This window comes from Hordeum vulgare, chromosome 7H, assembly GCF_904849725.1.
Source record: "Hordeum vulgare subsp. vulgare chromosome 7H, MorexV3_pseudomolecules_assembly, whole genome shotgun sequence".
Lineage (NCBI taxonomy): Eukaryota > Viridiplantae > Streptophyta > Magnoliopsida > Poales > Poaceae > Hordeum > Hordeum vulgare.
This window is the reverse complement of record NC_058524.1, coordinates 446056142-446077665: the sequence shown is the minus strand read 5'-3', so window position 1 is coordinate 446077665 and position 21524 is coordinate 446056142. Positions and strand designations below refer to the sequence as shown.

The 21524-nt window shown below is 48.1% G+C and overlaps 1 protein-coding gene across 1 annotated transcript; it reads left to right on the top strand.

The window, feature by feature from the left end:
• The first annotated feature begins 11535 nt into the window (after positions 1-11535).
• On the top strand, positions 11536-16012 carry LOC123410825. Its single transcript, XM_045103765.1, has 5 exons — positions 11536-13011; positions 13678-13733; positions 13823-13882; positions 13957-14055; positions 15393-16012. Exons 1-5 carry the CDS (start codon positions 11589-11591, stop codon positions 15546-15548), a joined length of 1794 nt encoding a protein of 597 aa, XP_044959700.1. The 5' UTR covers positions 11536-11588; the 3' UTR covers positions 15549-16012.
• The last annotated feature ends 5512 nt before the right edge of the window (positions 16013-21524 follow it).

Below are 21524 nucleotides of genomic sequence, written 5' to 3'. Positions count from 1 at the left end.
CCTTAGGTGAACTTTGAATTTGAATCGAATCTTTTTCTCTTCTTTTGCCAAAGAGTTGTTGACACGATTTTGGCTCGTGGTTTTTGTTTGGCGTTTCTTGGTGAAGCCAATGGCAAACATGCGGAGCATGTAATTGTCAGTTGTCTTGACATCTGCATGAGCCTCACTGAGGGTCTGCTGAGTCTCCGAGTGGATCTGCAGGATACACTCGAAGGCAATTGAGTACTTAGGCGATTCGTGATCGCGGCTAAGTCTTCGAGTGCGACTGTAAGGTCGTACTCGGAGCGAGTTGTTACTCATGTAATTGTCAGTTGTCTGGACATCTACATGAGCCTCAATGAGGTTCTGCTCCTCATGTAATTGTCAGTGGTCTTGACATCTACATGAGCCTCAATGAGGGTCTGCTAAGCCTCCGAGTGGATCCGTGAGATAAACTCGAAGGAAGCTTTCTATTTTAAGCGATTATTGATCGCAGGCAAGTCCCCGAGTGCGACGTTAAGTGCACACTCGGAGAAAGTTTGTAGTTAAGCGATTCGTGATCGCAGCTAAGTCCCCGAGTGCGACGGCTAGTGCACACTAGGAGAAAATTTGTACTTAGGCGATTCTTGATCGCAGCTAAGTCCCCGAGTGCGACGTTAAGTGCACACTCGAAGAATGTTAATACTTAGGCGATTCTGGATCGCAGCTAAGTCCCCGAGTGCGACGTTTAGCGCCCACTCGGAGAAAGTTTGTACTTAGGCGATTCTTGATCGCAGCTAAGTCTCCGAGTGCGACGTTTAGTGCACACTCGGAGAAAGTTTGTACTTAGGCGATTCTTGATCGCAGCTAAGTCTCCAAGTGCGACGTTTAGTGCACACTCGGAGAAAGTTTGTACTTAGGCGATTCTTGATCGCAGCTAAGTCTCCGAGTGCGACGTTTAGTGCACACCCAGAGAAAGTTAATACTTAGGCGATTCTGGATCGCAGCTAAGTCCCCGAGTGTGCACGTTTAGTGCACACTCGGAGAAAGTTAATACTTAGGCGATTCTGGATCGCAGCTAAGTCCCCGGGTGTGAAGTTTAGTGCACACTCGGAGAATGTTTGTACTTAGGCGATTCTTGATCGCAGCTAAGTCCCCGAGTGCGACGTTTAGTGCACACTCGGAGAAAGTTTGTACTTAGGCGATTCTTGATCGCAGCTAAGTCCCCGAGTGCGACGTTTAATGCACACTCGGAGAAAGTTAATACTTAGGCGATTCTGGATGGCAACTAAGTCCCCGAGTGTGACGTTTAGTGCACACTCAGAGAACGTTTGTACCTAGGTGATTCTTGATCGCAGCTAAGTCCCCGAGTGCGACGTTTAGTGCACACTCGGAGAAAGTTAATACTTAGGCGATTCTTGATCGCAGCTAAGTTTTTTTTTAGACCGGAGTCTGCGACCGCGGAAGAATTTAGAATCTGCAAAAACTCAATCTGCTTTGTATTACTTCAACGATACTTGCTCTTTTCATTGCTTCAGTAGACGGTCACGTGTAGAAGCGCTTCAGGAGATCTCCGTTCCATGCTCGCGGCTTGTCCGTTTCCCTGTCGATGTTGTAGAGTCGGTATGCTTCGTTGTTCAGCACCTTGGAGATGATGAAGGGTCCTTCCCAGACGGGAGCCAACTTATGAGGTCTGTGCTGATCCACTTGGAGCACCAGGTCGCCTGCTTGGAATGTACGACTCCTGACGTGTCGCGCGTGAAAGCGCCGCAGATCTTGTTGATAAATGGTTGAGCGAGAAAGTGCCATCTCGCGCTCCTCCTCTAGAAGATCCACTCCGTCTTGCCTTGCTTGTTCTGCTTCAGCTTCGGAGAATAGTTCAACTCGTGGAGCGTTGTGAAGCAAGTCACTCGGAAGGACTGCCTCTGCTCCGTAAACGAGGAAGAACGGGGATCGCCCTGTAGATCTATTTGGGGTTGTGCGGAGACCCCAAAGCACCGAAGGTAGCTCGGTGACCCATGCGCCAGCAGCATGTCCCACCTCTCGCAGGAGTCGAGGCTTCAAACCTTGCAGAATAAGTCCATTCGCCCGCTCTGCTTGCCCGTTTGTTTGGGGATGCGCCACAGATGCAAAATCCACTAGGATACCTTGGCCTGTACAGAAACCTTTGAATCTGTCCAAGTCAAAGTTTGTTCCGTTGTCAGTGATTATGCTGTGAGGTACCCCGAATCTGGATATGATGTCCCTGACAAACTTGATGGCCGTTAGGGCGTCGAGCTTCTTGATGGGCTTGGCTTCGATCCACTTTGTGAACTTGTCGACTGCCACCAACAGATGTGTGAATCCCCCTTGGCCTGTCCTGAATGGACCGACTGTATCTAATCCCCATACTGCAAACTGCCAAACAAGAGGGATTGTCTTCAACGCAGATGTTGGCTTGTGGGACTTGTTAGAGTAGAACTGACAGCCTTCACATCGGTCGACCATATCTTTCGCCATTTCATTCGCCTGCAGCCAAAAGAAGCTAGCTCTGAATGCTTTGGCGACGATTGCTCTTGAGGAGGCATGATGACCGCAGGTTCCCGAGTGAATTTCTTCCATGATCAACTGTCCCTCCTCAGGGGAGATGCATCGTTGAATGACACCTGAAATGCTTTCCTTGTACAACTGGCCATCAATGACAGTGAATGACTTTGACCTACGGACGATCTGTCTGGCTTGGACTTCGTCTTCCGGTAATTCTTGCCTCAGGATGTATGCAATGAATGGCACAATCCACTCGGGGATGATAGCAAGTATCTCCATGATCAAATCAACCACAGCAGGGACTTCGACTTCAGTCGGATCTGTGGAGCTCTTTGGTTGTACTGGTTCCTCTGTGAAGGGATCTTCTTTAACTGAGGGAAGGTGGAGGTGCTCGAGGTAGACGTCACTCGGGACTGGTCTCCGAGTGGATCCGAGTTTTGCCAACTCATCAGCTGCTTGGTTTTTAGTCGCGGAACGTGGTGGAGTTCCATACCTTCAAACTTTTTCTCGAGCTTCCTCACTGCATTGCAGTACGTGGTCATGGTGGGGTTCCTGACGTCCCACTCCTTCATCACTTGATTGACCACTAAATCCGAATCGCCATAGACCATCAGGCGACGGATGCCGAGTGAGATGGCTATGCGCAGTCCATAAAGGAGAGCTTCATACTCTGCCTCGTTGTTGGAGGAATGAAAGTGTATCTGCAACACATACTTGAGTTTGTCACCCTTTGGCGATATGATCACAACGCCAGCGCCGGAACCATTCAACATCTTAGACCCATCGAAGAACATTGTCCAATGAGCCGAGTAGATGTGGGTCGGTTGCTGTTGTTCTACCCATTCTGCTATGAAGTCAGCCAGAGCTTGAGACTTTATAGCTTTCTTGGCCTCGAACTTGATGTCGCAGTACAACATCTCCATTGCCCACTTCGCCACTCGGCCCGATGCGTCCCGATTGTGGAGAATTTCCGACAACGGAGCATCAGAAACGACAGACACTGAGTGATCTTGGAAATAATGGGCCACCTTCTTCGCAGTCATGTAAATCCCGTAGATAAGTTTTTGATAGTGGGGATACCTCTGCTTGGAAGGAGTCAGGACTTCGGAGACATAATACACTGGCCGCTGAACCTTGTATGCTTTGCCTTCTTCTTCCCGTTCGACTGTAAGAACAGTACTGACGACTTGATTTGTAGCCGCGATGTACAGAAGAAGGGGCTCTTTACTGAGCAGAGCAGTAAGAACCGGCTGGGTGGAAAGTAGGACTTTGAGGTCGTCGAATGCGACTTGGGCTTCGTGTGTCCACTCAAAGGTATCTGATTTTTTCATGAGTCGGTACAGAGGAAGTGCTTTCTCGCCGAGTCGACTAATAAACCTGCTCAAAGCCGCTAGGAAACCTATGAGTCTTTGAACATCGTGTATTCTGACCGGCCGCTCCATTCGGACGATGGTCCCGATCTTTTCGGGGTTGACATCGATCCCTCGTTCGGAAACGAAGAAACCGAGTAACTTTCCGCGGGGAACGCCGAATGAACACTTGGCTGGATTGAGCTTGATATCGTACCTACGAAGCTTGGCGAATGTTTCTGCCAGGTCAGTCAGCAGGTCAGAACCTTTGCGTGACTTGACTACGATATCATCCATATATGCCTCCACATTCCGACCGATCGGGTCGAGGAGGCATTTTTGGATCATGCGCATAAAGGTTGCTCCTCCATTCTTCAAACCAAATGGCATAGTGATGTAGCAGAAGCACCTGAATGGGGTGATGAAGTCTGTTTTTAATTCATCGGACCAATACAGACGGATCTGATGATAGCCCGAGTAGGCATCAAGAAATGACAAACGCTCGCAACCCGCAGTCGAATCGACAATTTGATCGATGCGGGGGAGCGGAAAATGGTCTTTCGGACAGACCTTATTGAGATGCTTGAAGTCGATGCACATTCGGAGCGACTTGTCCTTATTGGGCACCATGATAACATTGGCAAGCCACTCGGAGTGGTGTACCTCGCGAATGAAGTTGGCTGCCAAAAGCTTGGCCACCTCTTCTCCGATTGCCTTCCTCTTGTGCGCGGCGGACCGACGCGGGTGTTCTCGGACAGGCCGAGCGGCAGGATCCACGTGCAGTCGGTGCTCAGCCAACTCCCTGGGTACACCTGGCATGTCAGAGGGCTTCCATGCGAAGATGTCCCAGTTCTCACGGAGGAATTGGATGAGCTCGACTTCCTATTTAGGATCGAGGGTGGTGGAGATGTTCGTCGGGGCAGCGGTGTCGTCCGTCGGGTGGATGCTGACCTTCTTCGTCTCACCCGCCGACTGGAATGCGGACTCCGAAGCTGGCTTCTTCGAACGCATCAAGTCAGCGGGGTCGACTGTGTTCTTGTACTCGTCAAGCTCGAGGACAGCCATCTGCTGATCGGCGATCCTTGATCCCTGCTGCAGACACTCCTCGGCCCGCTGCCGATTGCCCGTGATAGTGATCACACCTTTCGGGCCTGGCATCTTCAGCTTCAGGTACACGTAACATGGACGGGCCATGAAACGCGCATACGCCGGGCGGCCCAGAATCGCGTGGTACGCACTTTGGAAGTTCACCACCTCGAACGTTAGCTTTTCCTTGCAGAAGTTCTTGTCAGAGCCGAATACGACGTCCAACGCGATCTGGCCGAGTGACTTGGCCTTTCGTCCAGGGACGACTCCATGGAACTGCATGCTGCTCTCGCTGAGTTTGGACATCGGAATGCCCATCCCCTTGAGAGTGTCGGCGTACATGATGTTCAAGCCACTGCCGCCGTCCATGAGGACTTTGTGCAGTCGGACTCCTTCCACCACCGGGTCGACGACCAGAGCATGCCTCCCTGGGGTGGGTACGTGTGCTGGATGATCCGACTGGTCAAAGGTGATCGCAGTCTGAGACCATTTGAGGAATGTGGGGTTGGTCTGCGTGGCCATGTTCACCTCCCTGTTCACCAGCTTCAATCGAATCTTGCTCTCAACGTCAGCAAAACTCATCAGTGTTGCATGGACTTGGGGGAACGGATCCTCCTTGTCCTCCTCATCCTGTTCATTGCCCTTTTCACTCGATTGCACTTCGCCGAACCCCTGGATCAGGAGGCGACATTGCCGAGTGGTATGCTTCGGATATATGGCGTTGCCCTCTTCATCCATCTTCGTGTGAATCGGACATGGCTGGTCCAGGATGGGGTTATTGAACTGCTTCTTCTTGGGGGTGAACTGAGCCTTCCCCTTGACTTGGAACTTGGCATTGGTAACAGCTGCGGCTTCTGCTTGCGGAGTGGACGGAGCTTTCTGCTTCTGCTTCCGAGTGTTATTCCCATCCCCATCGACGACTGCTTTGTGCTTGCCGCTAAGGATGCGGTCCTCTTCTTCGCCATTTGCATAGCGTGCTGCTATCTCCATCATCTTGCTCATGGAGATGTCGCCTGTTCGACCAAACTTCAGGTACAAATCCCTGTACCGCACGCCTGCCTTGAAGGCGCAGACTGCTTGGTGTTCAGTGACGTTCTCCACCGTGTGGTAGAGGGTCTTCCAACGCTGAATGAAATCGTGCAGGGGCTCATTCTGCTTCTGGACACAGTGCTGGAGCTCCACGAGGCCAGCAGGGCGCTTGCACGTCCCTTCGAAGGTCCTGATGAAGACTCGGGCCAGATCTGCCCAGCTGTAGATGCTTGAAGGAGCCAACTGGTTCAGCCACGCTCCTGCCGAGCCGTCGAGCATCAGAGGGAGGTGTTTCATGGCGACGTGGTCGTCCCCTCCTCCGATCTGGACTGCCACTCGGTAGTCGTCCAACCATGTTTCTGGCTTGGATTCTCCTGTAAACTTGCTGATCCCCGTTGCCAATCGGAAGTTGGGAGGGATGTCAGCCGAACGGATGGCTCGACTGAAACACTCGGGGCCAGAGACGATGGTCCTGCTTCCACTCGAACGGTCCATATCGAGACCATCACGGTGGGCTCGGCCCCTGTCGACCCTCCTCTGGGCGATATGCCTCCTCGCGTCGGGCCTCGGATCATAAGTGTCCCCGACTGAACGCCGATCATCATGATGTCGGGGCCCGTAGGGCCCACCCCGCGGAGGGGTGCGTGAGCGGCAACGATCTTCGGGATGCACGGAACGACTGCCTCCCCTGTGTCGCTGATGAGAACCGGGGCTGTGAACTGACCGATGTGTGTTTGCATGAACAGAGCTATTGTGGATCCTGTTGTGCGACTGGGAGACCACCGAATTTTGCTGCTGCGTCGTGTGCACCAGGGCGCGGATTTGCTCGATCCCTCTGCCAGCCTCTGTATCAGTCGGCTGGAGAGAATCGGCTATCCTGGCGGCGGCAGCGAGGTTGAGGACGGGCGTGCGGAACACCTCCACGTTGCTCCGCCGAGTGTGCCAACTAGCAGAACGGCGGGGATGACGGCGAGCGCCGGATGTTTCGCCGACCTCGTGTTCGTTCCGGCCAGATTGGCGGGGACTTTCATGGGAGTTGGCCATGTGCACTTCAGCCGCAGGCCCGCGACCCAAGTACTCGGAAGGAAACTCAGTCGGAACCGAGTCCGAGCGCTGGGACGGCGGGGCAACCACAACCGACTCTAGGACCGCCACTTGTGAAGACGCGTTCTGGCGCGCTTGGGCGTGTTGCACCCAACGCTGGAGCCGCGGACGGCGGGACCGCTTGTTGCGGCATGCAATGACGGCACAGGTCGACATCGGAGCCGATTGCTGGAGAAGAAGAATACCGCGGGCGCCGGCACGGAAGTGCGTAGCCCCGCGGCTGGGGAGCGCCTCGACGTCGAGAGGGGCATCCCGGAGCCATGCCGAATCGTCGACGATGAAGGAGAGAGCGCCGAAGAGGATCTCGTGACCCATGCTCAAATCTCCACCGGATGACATGATGAAAAGATGTAGTCGCAAACTCGCCGGAAGTCGCTTAGACGCCTGCCCCACGGTGGGCGCCACCTGTCATGGGTATAAGCCTGACAGTAGATGTGTAGGGTACGAAAGGATGGGCAGAGTCTTAGCTACGACGAGGTTGTATGAGTTCAGGCCCCTCTACGGTGGAGGTAATAGCCCTACGTCTTAGTGCTCTTGGAGCTTGTTGTCGAGTGGAATATGGATTACAGTGAATTGCTAACCCTTGCACCAGTGGGGAAGGGTGGCTTATATAGAGTGCGCTGCCCTTCACAACGGTTCGGTGCACAGGGGTGGAGTAGTGGCGAATAAATGCCTACGTTACAGGTAATGTATGTCTTAAATGCTAATAAAGGCACATGGAAACGTATGACTGTTTCCCTCCAGGGGGGTTACGATGCACAGAGTGGAATCCAGTCGGTTAGTTTGATACACTCCGAATGCTCATCTCCGACTGGATGGTGGAGGATTCGTTACCGACTGGATGATGGGAAGTCCTTAATTCAGTCGGAACTGACTAAGGGCCTTATCCCTTATGAAGGGTAGTCCTTGGGTAGGACTTATAGGGCAGGCCTATGACCCTACCCTAGGACTATAACCCCATCAAGACCCAAACTATAAACGTAGCATATGATCGTGTCATTTTGTTGCTATTGTTTTCTGCATGTCAAGTATACATTCCTATGACCATGAGATCATGTAAGTCACTGACACCGGAGGAATGCCTTGTGTGTATCAAATGTCGCAACGTCACTGGGTGACTATAAAGGTGCTCTACAGCTATCTCCGAAGGTGTCCGTTGAGTTAGCATGGATCAATACTGGTCGACTGGGATTTGTCACTCCGTGTGACGGAGAGGTATCTCGGGGCCCACTCGCTAATACAACATCACAAACAAGCCTTGCAAGCAATGTGACTAAAGAGTTAGCCATGGGATCTTGTATTACGGAACGAGTAAAGAGACTTGCCAGTAACGAGATTGAAATAGGCATGGCGATACCGACGATCGAATCTCGGGCAAGTGACATACCGAAGGACAAAGGGAATGATATACGGGATTGTGTGAATCCTTCACATAGAGGTTCAACCGATAAGATCTTCGTAGAATATGTAGGATCCAATATGGACGTCCAGGTCCCGCTATTGGATATTGGCCAGAGTGTGTCTCGGTCATGTCTGCATAGTTCTCGAGCCCGCAGGGTCTGCACACTTAAGGTTCGGTGACGTTTTCGGTATAGTTGAATCATTGATGTTGGTAACCGAATGTTGTTCAGAGTCCGGATGAGATCTCGGATGTCACGAGTGTCTCAGGAATGGTCCGGAAACGAAGATTGATATATAGGATGGTTGCATTTGGCTTCCGAAAAGATCTCGGGCATTATCGGTAAAGTATCGGGAGTGACGAATGGGTTCCGGGGTTTTACCGAGAGGGGCCACCCACCCGGGAGAGAACCTAATAGGCCCATTGTTGGCGCACCAGCCCTTAGTGGGCTGGTTAGGACAGCCCAATAGGACTATTTCGGCTAGAGAAAAAAAAGAAAAAAAGAGAGGAAGTGGGCAAGAAGGAAAGGACTCCTCCACCAAACCGAATTGGAAGAGGAGACCTTCCTCCTTGGCTTGGCCGACCCCTCCTACTTGGAGTAGGAGGCAAGTCAACCACCCCTTGGTTCCTCCTATATATAGTAGAGGTTTGAGAGGGTTTTTGCACCTCAAGCCTTTGTGCAAACCTCTCTCCCTACACTACTTCGTGACACATCGTAGCTAGATCGGTATGAGATGACGAAGCCCTGCCGGAGTAGCTCCACCATCATCACCGCCACGCCGTCATGCTGCCGGAGAATTCAACTACCTCTTTGTCTCTCTTGCTGGATCAAAAAGGCGGAGATCGTCATCGAGCTGTACGTGTGCTGAACGCGGATGTGCCGTCCGTTCGGTGCTAAATCGGGACGTATCGTGGGACGGCGGCGATTTGGATCACGAAGACGTTCCACTATATCAATTGTGTTTCTTAACGCTTCCCGCTTAGCGATCTACAAGGGTATACAGATCCGATCTCCCTCTAGTAGATGATCATCACCGTGATAGGTCTTCGTGTGCGTAGGAAATATTTTGGTTCCCATGCAATGCTCCCCAACAGCCTGACGGCGCATTAGCGGAGGCACTCGATCTCGGCGATGCCGGCCTTGCGCTCGGCCTCCCAGGCGGCCATGGTCTCGAAGCACTCGTCGTTGCGGAGCTCCAGACCGTACATGTGCACCTGTAGTGCCTCGACCTTTCGCCCGAGGATGCACGCCCGGTGGTGGTCCCGCAGCTTCACGGCCAGCCGGGCCATGTCGGCCAAAGGAGAGTGGCTTGCCGCGTGGAGAGAGAGAGATCGAGAGGGAAACGGAAGAGATGGGTGTGGAAAGGATAAGACCCCCGTATGAGAGAGAGATGAAGGAAAGGGATAAGGTCGAGTCATTCACACGAGAGAGATAGCAGCAAGCAGGACCACTATATACGTGTCGACCAATGAGGGTGGCGGACAAAACGTGTGGATCCGCTGGTTGAGTCGGAGCTTTTCCATAGTATTGTATGCATGTTATTAATATATGATACTCCCGCTATGGGTGGAGTAGCCTATGCGTCTCAAGTTTCATCGTGTGCGAGGCATGGACGATAAAAATTTATTTTAGGTAAACATTTACGTTCGGAGCGTCGACCAAACGCTATACGCCAAACGCGTCAGCGTCGTTGGATGGAAACAAATTTGGTGACCCTCGTGCATTCTTTTTCTAAGTGTGGACCTCATCCTCTATCTCTCCGTTGTCTCTTTCTCAATCTTATCCTCTGCCTCTCTCCCTTCGTTCTTCTCCTCTCATTTTTTTCTCTTTCCTTCCCAGTTGCTCCCTTCATCCATGACTCTTCCTCATTGACCTTCACTTCCTTTGTTAAGGCATCCATGGATGCCCGCACACGCCCTACTCCTCTCCTGTAGTGTTCTCGGGGGTGCCGGAGCTCCTGCATGCTGTAGTTTTTTCCGCGAGACCAAGCTAAAGTTGCAACCAACATCGTGCCCTGTTACAATGGGCGTCATGTTTTTCTACAACCATGGCCTGGGGGCTTGGTGGAGCAGCAACATCAGATGTGGAATATTTGTTGTAGCAAATTCAATCATGAGTGATAGCAAATATCTACTACGGTTGCAACAAAACAGCGTCATCATCATCACAGTTCGCAGCTGAGATAAGAAGTTTGAAACTTTTTGCAATGCAGTTGTAACTTTTGTAACTGTCGCCTGCAACTTTTCATTTTTCGTCCATGGCTTCGTCTTCACGGTTGAAACTTTTTTCATAGTCGGATGAAGCTTTTTTCGTCACTAGATGAAGCTTTTTTTGTCACCGGTTGTAACTTTTGTTGATCATCGTATACTGGTTGAAGCTTTTTTTCTTAGCCGGTTGAAGCTTTTCCTGCCCTAGTTGTAGCTTTTTTTGTCTACAACTGGGCATCTCCCTCGGTGCTCGTTTTTTTCTTGCAAGCTGCACATCGGGGATGAGCGATGGCGAGCACGCCGGCGAGCTTCAGTCGTCGCAACTAGAACCACAACGGTCTTAACAAGAGCTTCAACCGCAGGGTGCAACTGTTGCACGGGGCACCAGCAGGGCAACCGCCGAGCCGGCGAGCTACTCCGGCGAGTGGCGTTGAGCTGCTCCGGCGAGCGGCGACGGCGGCGGGAGCCTGCGCACGGAGCTGCATGCAGGACGCTAGGGGAGGAAGGGACAATCAGGCGGGGAGCAAATGCGGGGGAGTTCGTGGGAACGAGGAAGAAGACGACCGATCCCAACGCGAACTTTTTTTTCGATGCGAGCGCGTGCATGATCCAACAGTCGTGATGGTTTTGTACACGTCAGATCTAACGGCCCGCGAGTAACCGACCGAATGTTTTAGGCCGCTCACCGGCGCAGATCACTGTCGTTTATTTTATCTGACTGACGTACAATGCGTAGAAAAGACCGTCTCCGTCTCAGGTGGGGATTTATACTCGTGATGAATCCTAGTGTAGTACGTAAGCAAAGAAATTATGACTTGCATGTTAAATTGAGAAGTTTGACGGTTTGCCCAAACCTGTTCTACTAGGAGGCCAACCTATCCGCGAATCGTGATCCCCAAATAATCCCACCCTCGATCACGTCAGCCGCGATGAGCCGCCGCTCTCCTTCCGAGCTTAGCTGCTGGCCTACTCCTCCGGCAACCATAATTCCCAAGTCCCACCCCCTACCACCGTGTTGTCCGGATCGAGCCACCGGTCCTTCTTCGGCCGTCCGGCCCACTCCTCCGGGCGTGTCCGGCCGTGCGGGAACCCGTCCACCGGCCGCCCTCTCCTCCGGAACCAGCCGCCCCGACTGCGTCCTCCTGGACTCATGTGGGCATGGCTTCGTCGACGTGGACGACAACCACACTACCGCTCAAGGCTTCTCGGAGGCGACAGGAACCATCCGTGTGACCTTCGTTATCTCCGATCTCCCGTGCCTCTCGCGCTTCTACGTCCGCTGCCTGGACCTCACAACCAACCCCTTCATCACTGAGCCCAAGATCGTCTGTTCGACGGAGCACCTCGCTCTCCTCAGCTTCCATCTGTCCACTTCCTGGCTGCCAGAGCACTTCATCTACAGGGCCGGACGGAACGGGCGTCCGCCATCGCTTGACGCGCTTCCCGACATCAGCAGGTACCTCGCTAGAGAGAAACTCCCACCATGCCTCATCGGCGTCTTGCCTGACGGCAGCGGCACGGACTTCGTCTTGGCAGCTTTCACGAGGGATAGATTGCAGTACAAACTCCATATCTTCAGATCCAAGCAGCGTGCCTGGACCATAGAGCTGCTGTTCCCAGATCTTCCTCCTTGGCTGATTAAGAGAAGGGGAATCGTTGCTCCCAGGAAGGTGATTGCTTTACAAGGTGGAGTGCTGGGCTTTGTTGATCTCTGGAAGGGTATCTTGTTTTGCGATGTGTTATCTGAACTTGTGAAAACGTGGTTTGTTCCACTGCCCAAGCTTCTGCCCAATAACCGAGGAAACTACGACAGATTGGCGGCACGCCCCATTCGCGATGTAACCTGCCCCGATGGTTTGGTAATCAGGTGTGTCGAGTTGGAAGATCTGTATGCTATCACAACCAGCATTCCTGATGCCTCGACCAAGGATCTGTTATATGATTTTGATGCGGTTGATCCAATTGAGGAGAAGGAAGTAGAAGAGTTTGTTGGTTGGAGGCTCATTACATGGTCTAGGGAGGTCTTTTGGGACTATTGGTGCAAGGACAGTGTGGTTCATGTAGATGAACTTGGAAATGTCGCCTTGCCTCATCCAGATTCCGGCTGCCATGGTGCTGAAAATTTGCCATTAAAAACCCTGGAAACATCTTACCCAACCGTGTGTGGTGATGGCATTGTTTGTCTCATGTCCAAGAAAAATTATCGGGACCATGATGCATGGATTCTCACTGTTGACATGAGGACCAAGAGAGTGGGAGAGCCAGTGCCATTTAATGCCAAGAGATCATCAGATCGTAATCCCACCTATATTCCTTGTGCGTTGGACAAATATCTGATCAATAACGAATCAGGTAACTATGACGATTATTTTATTTTATTGTATGATTTGACACTTAATTAAGAATCTTCCTTTTCCCTTTCTAGGACTATTCTTGTGTCAACACATGTGATTTGGGCACATTTAGTTTCAGTTCTGTATGGTTCTCATTTCGTGTAGCCCATGCTAGATCACTGGATGCAATGGTAATCTGTATGGATTAGGCTATTTTCCTTAACTTAAGGGTGTCTTCGGACAGTAATACTTAACGCTCGAATCATGATAGACTTTCTTTGTGCTGACATTCTTCAAATTGCTTAAAATGCGAGGATATAAAAGGGTATCTTACTTAAATCAGTATGAACATGCTTGGTTTGATGCCAAATTTTAGCTTGCCAATGTGTCGGCAAAGCCAAAGTATTTGCTATCCGTTAGTTGTCTACATTGTTTTGCCATTCTCCATGAAAGTTGCCAATTTCTGGGAAGTTAGGACATTGCCAAATGTTGGTTTGCCAAAACATTGGCAAGACAAATTTCGGCTGCAAACCAAGGATGCCCTATGATCAATCTTTTGTCAGTTGTTTACTAATTTCGCCCGGAGTTGTGGTTGATACTTGGTTATGACACCCTTTTTTATATCTAGATCAGTGATTAATTGCTCATCATGAATCTAATGGTTTCCACCTCTACTGTGCATTAGATATAGCTCAGGTTGGTGTGCAAGATGCTCGTTTTGGTGGACATTTTTCTCTTCAGGTATGTGCTGTCACACTTTTGTCCTGTTGATAGTATTTCCATTTTGTTCTCTCTCGCATAATATGATTAACCATAAGGTTGTGGTGCAGTTGCCCCTTCAAAACTCGAGCAGGGACAGTAATATTTCCCAACTGAAACGGCAGAGACTGGTACAACCTGTTGCTGTTATTTCCATTTTGCTGTCTTCTGCATAAATAGGATTAACTATAATTTTATTTTGCAGTTGTCCCCGCAGAAGTCGAACAACCATCCTAATGCTTACCAACAGACGCGGCAGACCATTGATTCAGATGAGCCGACCGGCTCATGTAGTTCTCATCAGGTAATAGCAACATTTGTCAAGTTCGGGATAAAACACCTGCTGTAAACAAGGCAAAACTGGCTTCATCATACTATAAGAGGGTGCTTGGATCCAAGGGACTAAAACTAGTCTTTTTAAGAGGCTAAAGTTCCAAGCACCCCTGACTAAAGAAAGGCTAAAACTAGTCTTGAGACTAAAATCTTTTAGTCAGGGGTACCCCTACTAAAATGTGCATTAGTCCTCTCTATCCTCATTTAACTCTTCAGGCAAACTCTGGATTGGAGGGTTTGGAGGATAATAAATGCTCATTAACTTGATTTTAGTCTCTTTAGTATTTGAATCCAACCATGGATGAGGCTAACAAGTTTTAGTCTCATTACTTTTAATCATGAGACTAAAACGTATCGAAGAACCCTCTAATTCTGTGGCATTTGCCTCAGCATACTAAAATTAACTTACCGTGTACCATCGCAAAACACTGTCTGTTTACCACTACACACCTCACTGAATAAAATAGTACCGTTCTGGGCAATCGGTAGGTCCTGTCTCAATGTTTAAAAACCCGTGGGTAGTACCTCCCTCGTTGGTGGGCAGAGCATGGCACCTCATGCATGCTGTGACCACCAGGGCCTTCCTGGACTTGTGCATAGAGGTGCTCCACTCAACACACCTCCATGCCGTTCGATATTTAGCATGGGGAAACCACTGGCCAGATGCTGGCAACAAAATACTCCTTCGGGTTTATTAGCCCCATCTCTGAAAGCCCAGCAACCAAGGAGAACCTAATTAACCAGTAGTTTACACCATCTTACACTATAACCACCTCTCTCCTTCATGCATTGGTTGCTTCCATTTCCACAATGAGAAGCAAAATTTGAAATTAATTGTGTAGCCTTAGCTAATATGTGACCATTTCCAAAGCAATGAGCCTGACAAATAAGAAAATAAAAAAGTTGAGATGAGACTAACAAATCGGAAGGGAGTAGTAGGATACACTACCGGTTGTACAAGTCGCTTGATGAGGCCATTTAGGTATACTGCAATTGTAGCAGGTAGCAAAGCTTCAGATGATGCTTATGTGAATACAACAACAGAAAAGCCTTTTGTTCCAAGCAAGGTGAGGTAGGCTATGGATGATGTTTATGTGAATATGAGTTACTTCCTCTGTAAAGAAATATAAGGGCGTTTAGATCATTGAAGTAGTGATCTAAACGCTCTTATATTTGTCTACAGAGGTATACTATATTTCTGTTTCAGTATACAATGCTTATATTTCTGCATTCCACTTTCCAGTTTCAATGACCATTAGTTTCTGGCATTTTTATGAAGCTTATACCTGTTCTTCTTTTTTTTGGCAGATAATACGTGAGATTTTTAATGCTAATGTACGATGGGAAAAGTGTCCGAACCCACCAGATTGTCTGTTCCGTTTGATGGGGGCTAGAGTTGAAAGGGGGTGGGTGGGGGTGGGCGGGGTAAAATTCCCAACCAATCCCCTCGGTGGTGGTGATTAGCCAAAGAAGGCTTGAAGGTAACTAGCAGGTTTGTGTACGGCGGCACGTCGCGCTTCACTAATACATCTACATATAAATTTATATATATTTGGCTCAAATGTGTTCGTATTTATTTTTGTCTTGTTGAATAAGTCTTGTCTTGAATCAAGAAGGACAAGATGTTACTTCAAAAAAAAAGGAGAAGATGTCACTTAAAAAAAGAAGGAGAAGATGTCTTAAATTTTGCTCTAGCCTACGACATGATCGTAGCTATCATCCTTTTTAAGAAGAAAGAATCACATCTAGTGTGCGTGCTTGGATTGTAAGGGAGTGTTGTCCCTCGGTATAAGCTTGTGGTTGCTGACGCATTTGGATTCATGTCCAGCAGGAAAAGCATGTCAAAGTCGCTAGAACGTAGTGATGGAAGCTTAAGGGGAAGATCTTGTACATCTTGTGTGTTGATCATCTTGATTACTCTTTGCTTACTCTTGATCAACCTTGTGTCTTTATGACCAATCTTTGGATAATACCTTGAATACCACCTTGGTCATCATATAAACTCTTTGAAACCAACAGATGGACTTCAATAATCCTTTGAGTATAACTTAAGGCAACCATTAGTATATAGGGATTGTCATCAATTACCAAAACCACATACGGAGAAATATGCTCTAACATAAGTTATGGCAGGAAGAAATTAGAGACCACATAAAAATGTACAACAAATTGACAAATGCAAAAAACAACACTTCTCAGCAATGGAACAACAAAGGACCATCTTTTTTACTGCTCACATAAAACAACTTAATAAAGCTGGAGCAACAAAGGATACTAATATAGCAAAAATGAAAGAACACGTGCAACTAAACCATCACACATTAACGGTTATAGATAATAGGAGTAAACAACTTAGCACTAACAACAATGAACGTACATTCATAATTTCTGTTGCACACGACCATTATCAACTAGTACCGACTTCCTCACAAGGTTAACAGGTTCGCGACCGCTGCTGTAGACTCCGAACCATTGTGAGGCTGACCAAATTTGATCGATTCTAAAACAGTTTGTTTAGTTGAGAACTTGTTTACTTGATTTATCTACTTGTTATTGTTGTGGACTAATAATATTGTTCTACCACTTATCTATTCTAATGAAAGTTGAGATGCAATCATTTCCAGTATTTGTTTCATAATGATGCACCCATTTGTGCATGTTCCTTTCAGTGATCACAATTTTTAACTACAAACTGGATACAAAATGACACAGAGTGATGTAAAATTACCCAGTATTGCTATGCCTAGAAAACTAGATAGTTGATGGTGGCAAGAAGCCATGAACCATCAATGTGCTATTACTAAACAAGATGATATCTATTTGGACAAGTTTAGTGGTGGAATGCTTATATTCTATTAAATGTTTATCGCTAGAACATTTTTTGTCAAGAGATGAGTCGAATATGTACCTTGAAATACCTAGATGATTATTCTTCAAATAAATTCATGGATGATTATTCAGCATAAACAAAGACACACTGTCATTTTAACACTAGAGGCATGCATCGTTCCATCATAGAAATAGCTATTATTTGTGCTGAGTTGAAAACTCAATTTTAGGGCCATCAAGACACCTATGCCGTTGAGATATACCTGTTCCATATGCCCCCGTGCAAGTAGTAAACTCTTTCACCTTGGCGAAGCACCAACAAGCCAGTGCAAGAATGCCATAGCTCCCTCTATAATGCATCACTAGAACTCCCTGCACAGAGGATTCATCATGTGAACAAGGCATACAATTCAAGGGGACATTCACCTTAACTTATAAGTAGCAAATTTTAGCTGCTGACTATGAGTTAGTTTAACTAGTATTAATGTATACGGGCTGCCATAAAGTGCTTTACATTTGTTAGTATCCACTAGAATAGGAACAGAGTTGGTGCTACTTTCGCTGTTGTTGGTTGGTTGTCCAAATACCCCGGTTTATGTTACTACTCGAGAAGGTTGGGTAGGAACGACATGGAAGCATATGAGATGACACAATATTCATGCTTAATTATGCAACAACAATAGCATCGAAATCTAGAACTAAACTAACCTAGTTAATCACAACAAGGTGCCATGCATAGAAATCGAGAAGTAAACTAAGAACTTTGAATTAGAATAGGAGAGGCAAAGGTTCAGGTAGCAGTTACTCCCGTGCCGACGCATTGGTTGTGGAGGTCGAGGGGGTCGTGTCCATGGCCGCGCTATCGACGTGAGCTCCAACCCAACATCCACCGCAGACCCGTCTTGGTGCTCGAAGGAGATGACCATTTCTAACCCGACTGTCTCCCCTCTGACGTTGGGCTCCTCCTCCCTCATTCGCATTGCTATGGCTTCGTGGTGGAAGGTGTAACGACTAAGATGCGGTCCTTTCCGATTTAGGGAACGAGGCCCCAAAATGGAAAGAAGCACGATAACATAGCACGATAACATAGCACATACATAGTAAATAATGACAAATAGGGAATCGTTTGCCATCTCATAGATAATATCAGAGTTTATATCACACATTTATTCAGACAAGGTAGTTCCGCTACGGACTACATAACATGAGAAAAGGCTATGCTACCCTGCATGCTTGCCCACGATCACGACCATGCCTCAGTCTTATGGATAGTTCACGTACAGGCGGTCGTTCTCCTCATCATACTGCCACGCCAGCTGCGTGCCATCGGGATCACCTGTGTCGGGCGTACCTGTACCTGTTGGGGTGTTGAAGTAATCTGTGAGTCACAGAGACTCAGGAATCTATGACCTTGGTGCCAGAACTAGTGAAGTTATTAGGTAAGGAAGGTTCAGTGTTTAGGTTGCAGCATCCTAAGCATTTATGGTGGCTAACTTACGTAGAACAAGATATTGGTGGTGGTCTACGCTAGCGGGCGAAAACTAGCTGATCACTAAGTGATCCTGAACACCTACTTACGTCAATCATAACCCAGCCGTGTTCCCGATCGGAGAGAGATCTTCGAAGGGGACAATCACGGTTACGCACACGGTTGGCAATTTTATTAGAATTAGTTCAAGTTATCTAGAACCGGATGTTAACAAATATTCCAAGTTGCCACATAATCGTGGGCACGACTTTCCGAAAGATTAAACCCTACAGGGGTGCTCCAACTAGTCCATCACAAACGGTCATGGGCCGCAAAGTAATCCTCTATCACGAATCTCGTGATCTCGTCGGATTCCTTAGAGGAAAACCTCAACTCTGGGGAGAACCAAAGCTTCATCAGGATTCCTATGCGCAAGATATATCGCTAAGGTAAGACAAGACTAGCAGGACCTCCCGTCGTGTCGACGACCCCGATAAGAGCCGCATATCTCAGTCTCAGGACACGATGGATGAGCTAGACGTCGGGATGGGTAAACCTCTGGGTGACCAGGGGGGCTCCGGACATCGCTCAGGTGGGACCAACAGTCATGAGGAGCACTGGCCCGGGTTGTTGATTAATTCCTCGGGGTAGCTATTCCCTATGCAAATTATTATTAAGTGATTAGCAAATTTAACACCAATGTTGGGTCCTGCCGGACAAGTCTTGACACTACACGATTTATCAAGGGGGCCCCCATAACAACCCCGAACGTGTTAGGAGCGATCAGTTGTGGAATCAAACACCGGTAGCCGGAAACTATGACGCCAATAACGGAACAAAACACCCGGCAAAAGGCTAGGCCTTCCGTTATTTACCAAGTATATAGGTGCATTAATTAAATAACAGATATACATAATGATATCAAACTCATGTTATCACATGAGACAACTGCACCTGCAACTAGCAACGCTAACATTAGAAGCTAAGCAAGCCTACTTAGCCATTCAATATTGGCTAGGAGGGGAAAGTGTTTGGGTTTCATGGCAATATCAGGAGGCAATTATTTCAGTGGTAGGCAGCGAACATATGACGAAGGAAACGTGAATCTAAGTCAACAAGACGAGAGATGGTATCAAGGTCATGTCATCTTGCCTGTGAGGTCTTCAGCTTGGAACTGCTCTTGTTCGTCTTGCATTTACTCTCTCGAATCCACGTAATCGCTCTCTGATCCTGGTGCTACCCAACATAAAAATAGCATCCAATGAACAACAGCACAAATGATGCAACAAGCACATGATGCATGAGATGAGAATGTACATGCATCTCTATTCTAGTCACTTGCACATGCATGAGAAGAAACTAAAACTTCTGGACATAACTTCATCCTAAGCTATCTTTACATGCATGAAGATGACATGAACAGATGCGTCACGCGAAAATGATGCAAAAACATATAAAGAACGTTACGAACGGAGCTACAGATCAACCGGAAACAACAAAACAAGAAACGGAGTTCTACGGATCAAATCTACCCAAGCACTTCCCAATGGCATACTTCTGGTATTCCCAGGTTGCCATATCACCAAACAAACAAGTATGGATGGGGTGGTGCAAGGAATCTCACCACACCATCAACTATGCACTCACAAGCATACACATTCTGTCCTAAACAACATCATAGCAGTTTGAGAGCAAAATGCAAAGCACCTACAGCCACCCAAATGTGCCAAATAAGATATGTGGCACAAGCTATTCAAAAGCTCTACAAGCATGTGCAAAAAGATAATACAAAGGAGTTTCACATAGAAAGTTCTACAACTGCTAACTTGGACAAAAATATTAGTTTTCAGGGACTTAGTGAAATTCTGAGATTCTCACTAGTTGTTTATACTCTGAAGCATTTTGATAGCAGCCAAAACAATATCTACAGGAAGTCAAATGGAATGAAAATTGACAAAGAGCTAGACAAACATAAAACCTACAACTTTCCAGTTGATTGCAAGGGCTTATTCCGAACACATGAACTTTTGCAAGCACAACTACAAGGGAAGAAAATATCAGCAGTTTTTGAGACTTAGTGAAAATCCACAGATTTTCACTAAGCTAAAATTTCAGCCACGTGCCTACTTTGACTAAGCACCACTTGCACATATGAGCTCCTAAGCATGAAACAACACCACCATGTTGTAGAGGGGTTCACCCTCTACTTCCACAACAAGGAATCATCCTCTTGGGCTCATCACATCACATGGAACCAAGCTCTAAACATTGAACAAAACAGAAAAATGTCATTCCCAGAAAGTGTTCCAAAGGCAAAACTGATTCCACCAATGGATTTTCTGGGATGATTCTACCTCAAAAACATATATAATACCTAGGTACTTTCATCTGTACTATTAAAGCAGGATGTGCCGTCGTGATGGTTCAACCAACGATGGTTCGACCTCTTGATCCCACCTTTCCCGTGCAGTAAAAAAGAGGAGCAGCAACCCTCGTTGGCCCCGCGCACAAAAAGATCACAGGAGAAGCCCACGTTCCCACGTTCCCTCGCACCCTTCCTCCGCATGATTGAAAAAAAGAAACAACCATGACCCAGTCTCGTCCCCCGTCACACGTCCTTTGTCCCGGTCTGCCCCACCTCTCGCTCCCGATCCCTTCTCTCTCTCGATCTCGCCGTCGCCGCGCACACAGTCGTGTTCCACGATGAACTGCCCATCCCATCGCCATCGGGCGCCCACCTCGATCGCCGTCACACAGCCCGTGCACGCCGCCCTTGTACGACCTGCTCGCCTCCACCACCGCAAGAGGCGTCTCTTCCAAAGCGCCGCAGCAGCAACACCATTAGCTGTTCGGCGAGATCATCGACCAGGCCATATTACTTTGTCTTCTCCTTTGGGTTTGCCTGCAGATTCAGCTTAGTCCAATGCACGAGCACTCTTATTATTGTTCACATCGTTCGATCGTGCAAATGAAAGGCAATAATGATGATATATGATGAAGGGACTGAGACTGGAAAAGCTGGTATGAACTCTATCTATTTTGTTTTTGTAAATATGACTAGCTTGTCATCCAGATTCAGCTTTGTTGTGAGAGAACCATGTTTGCAATGACAACTTAGAGATCATAGTTTCTGATGCCGTGCT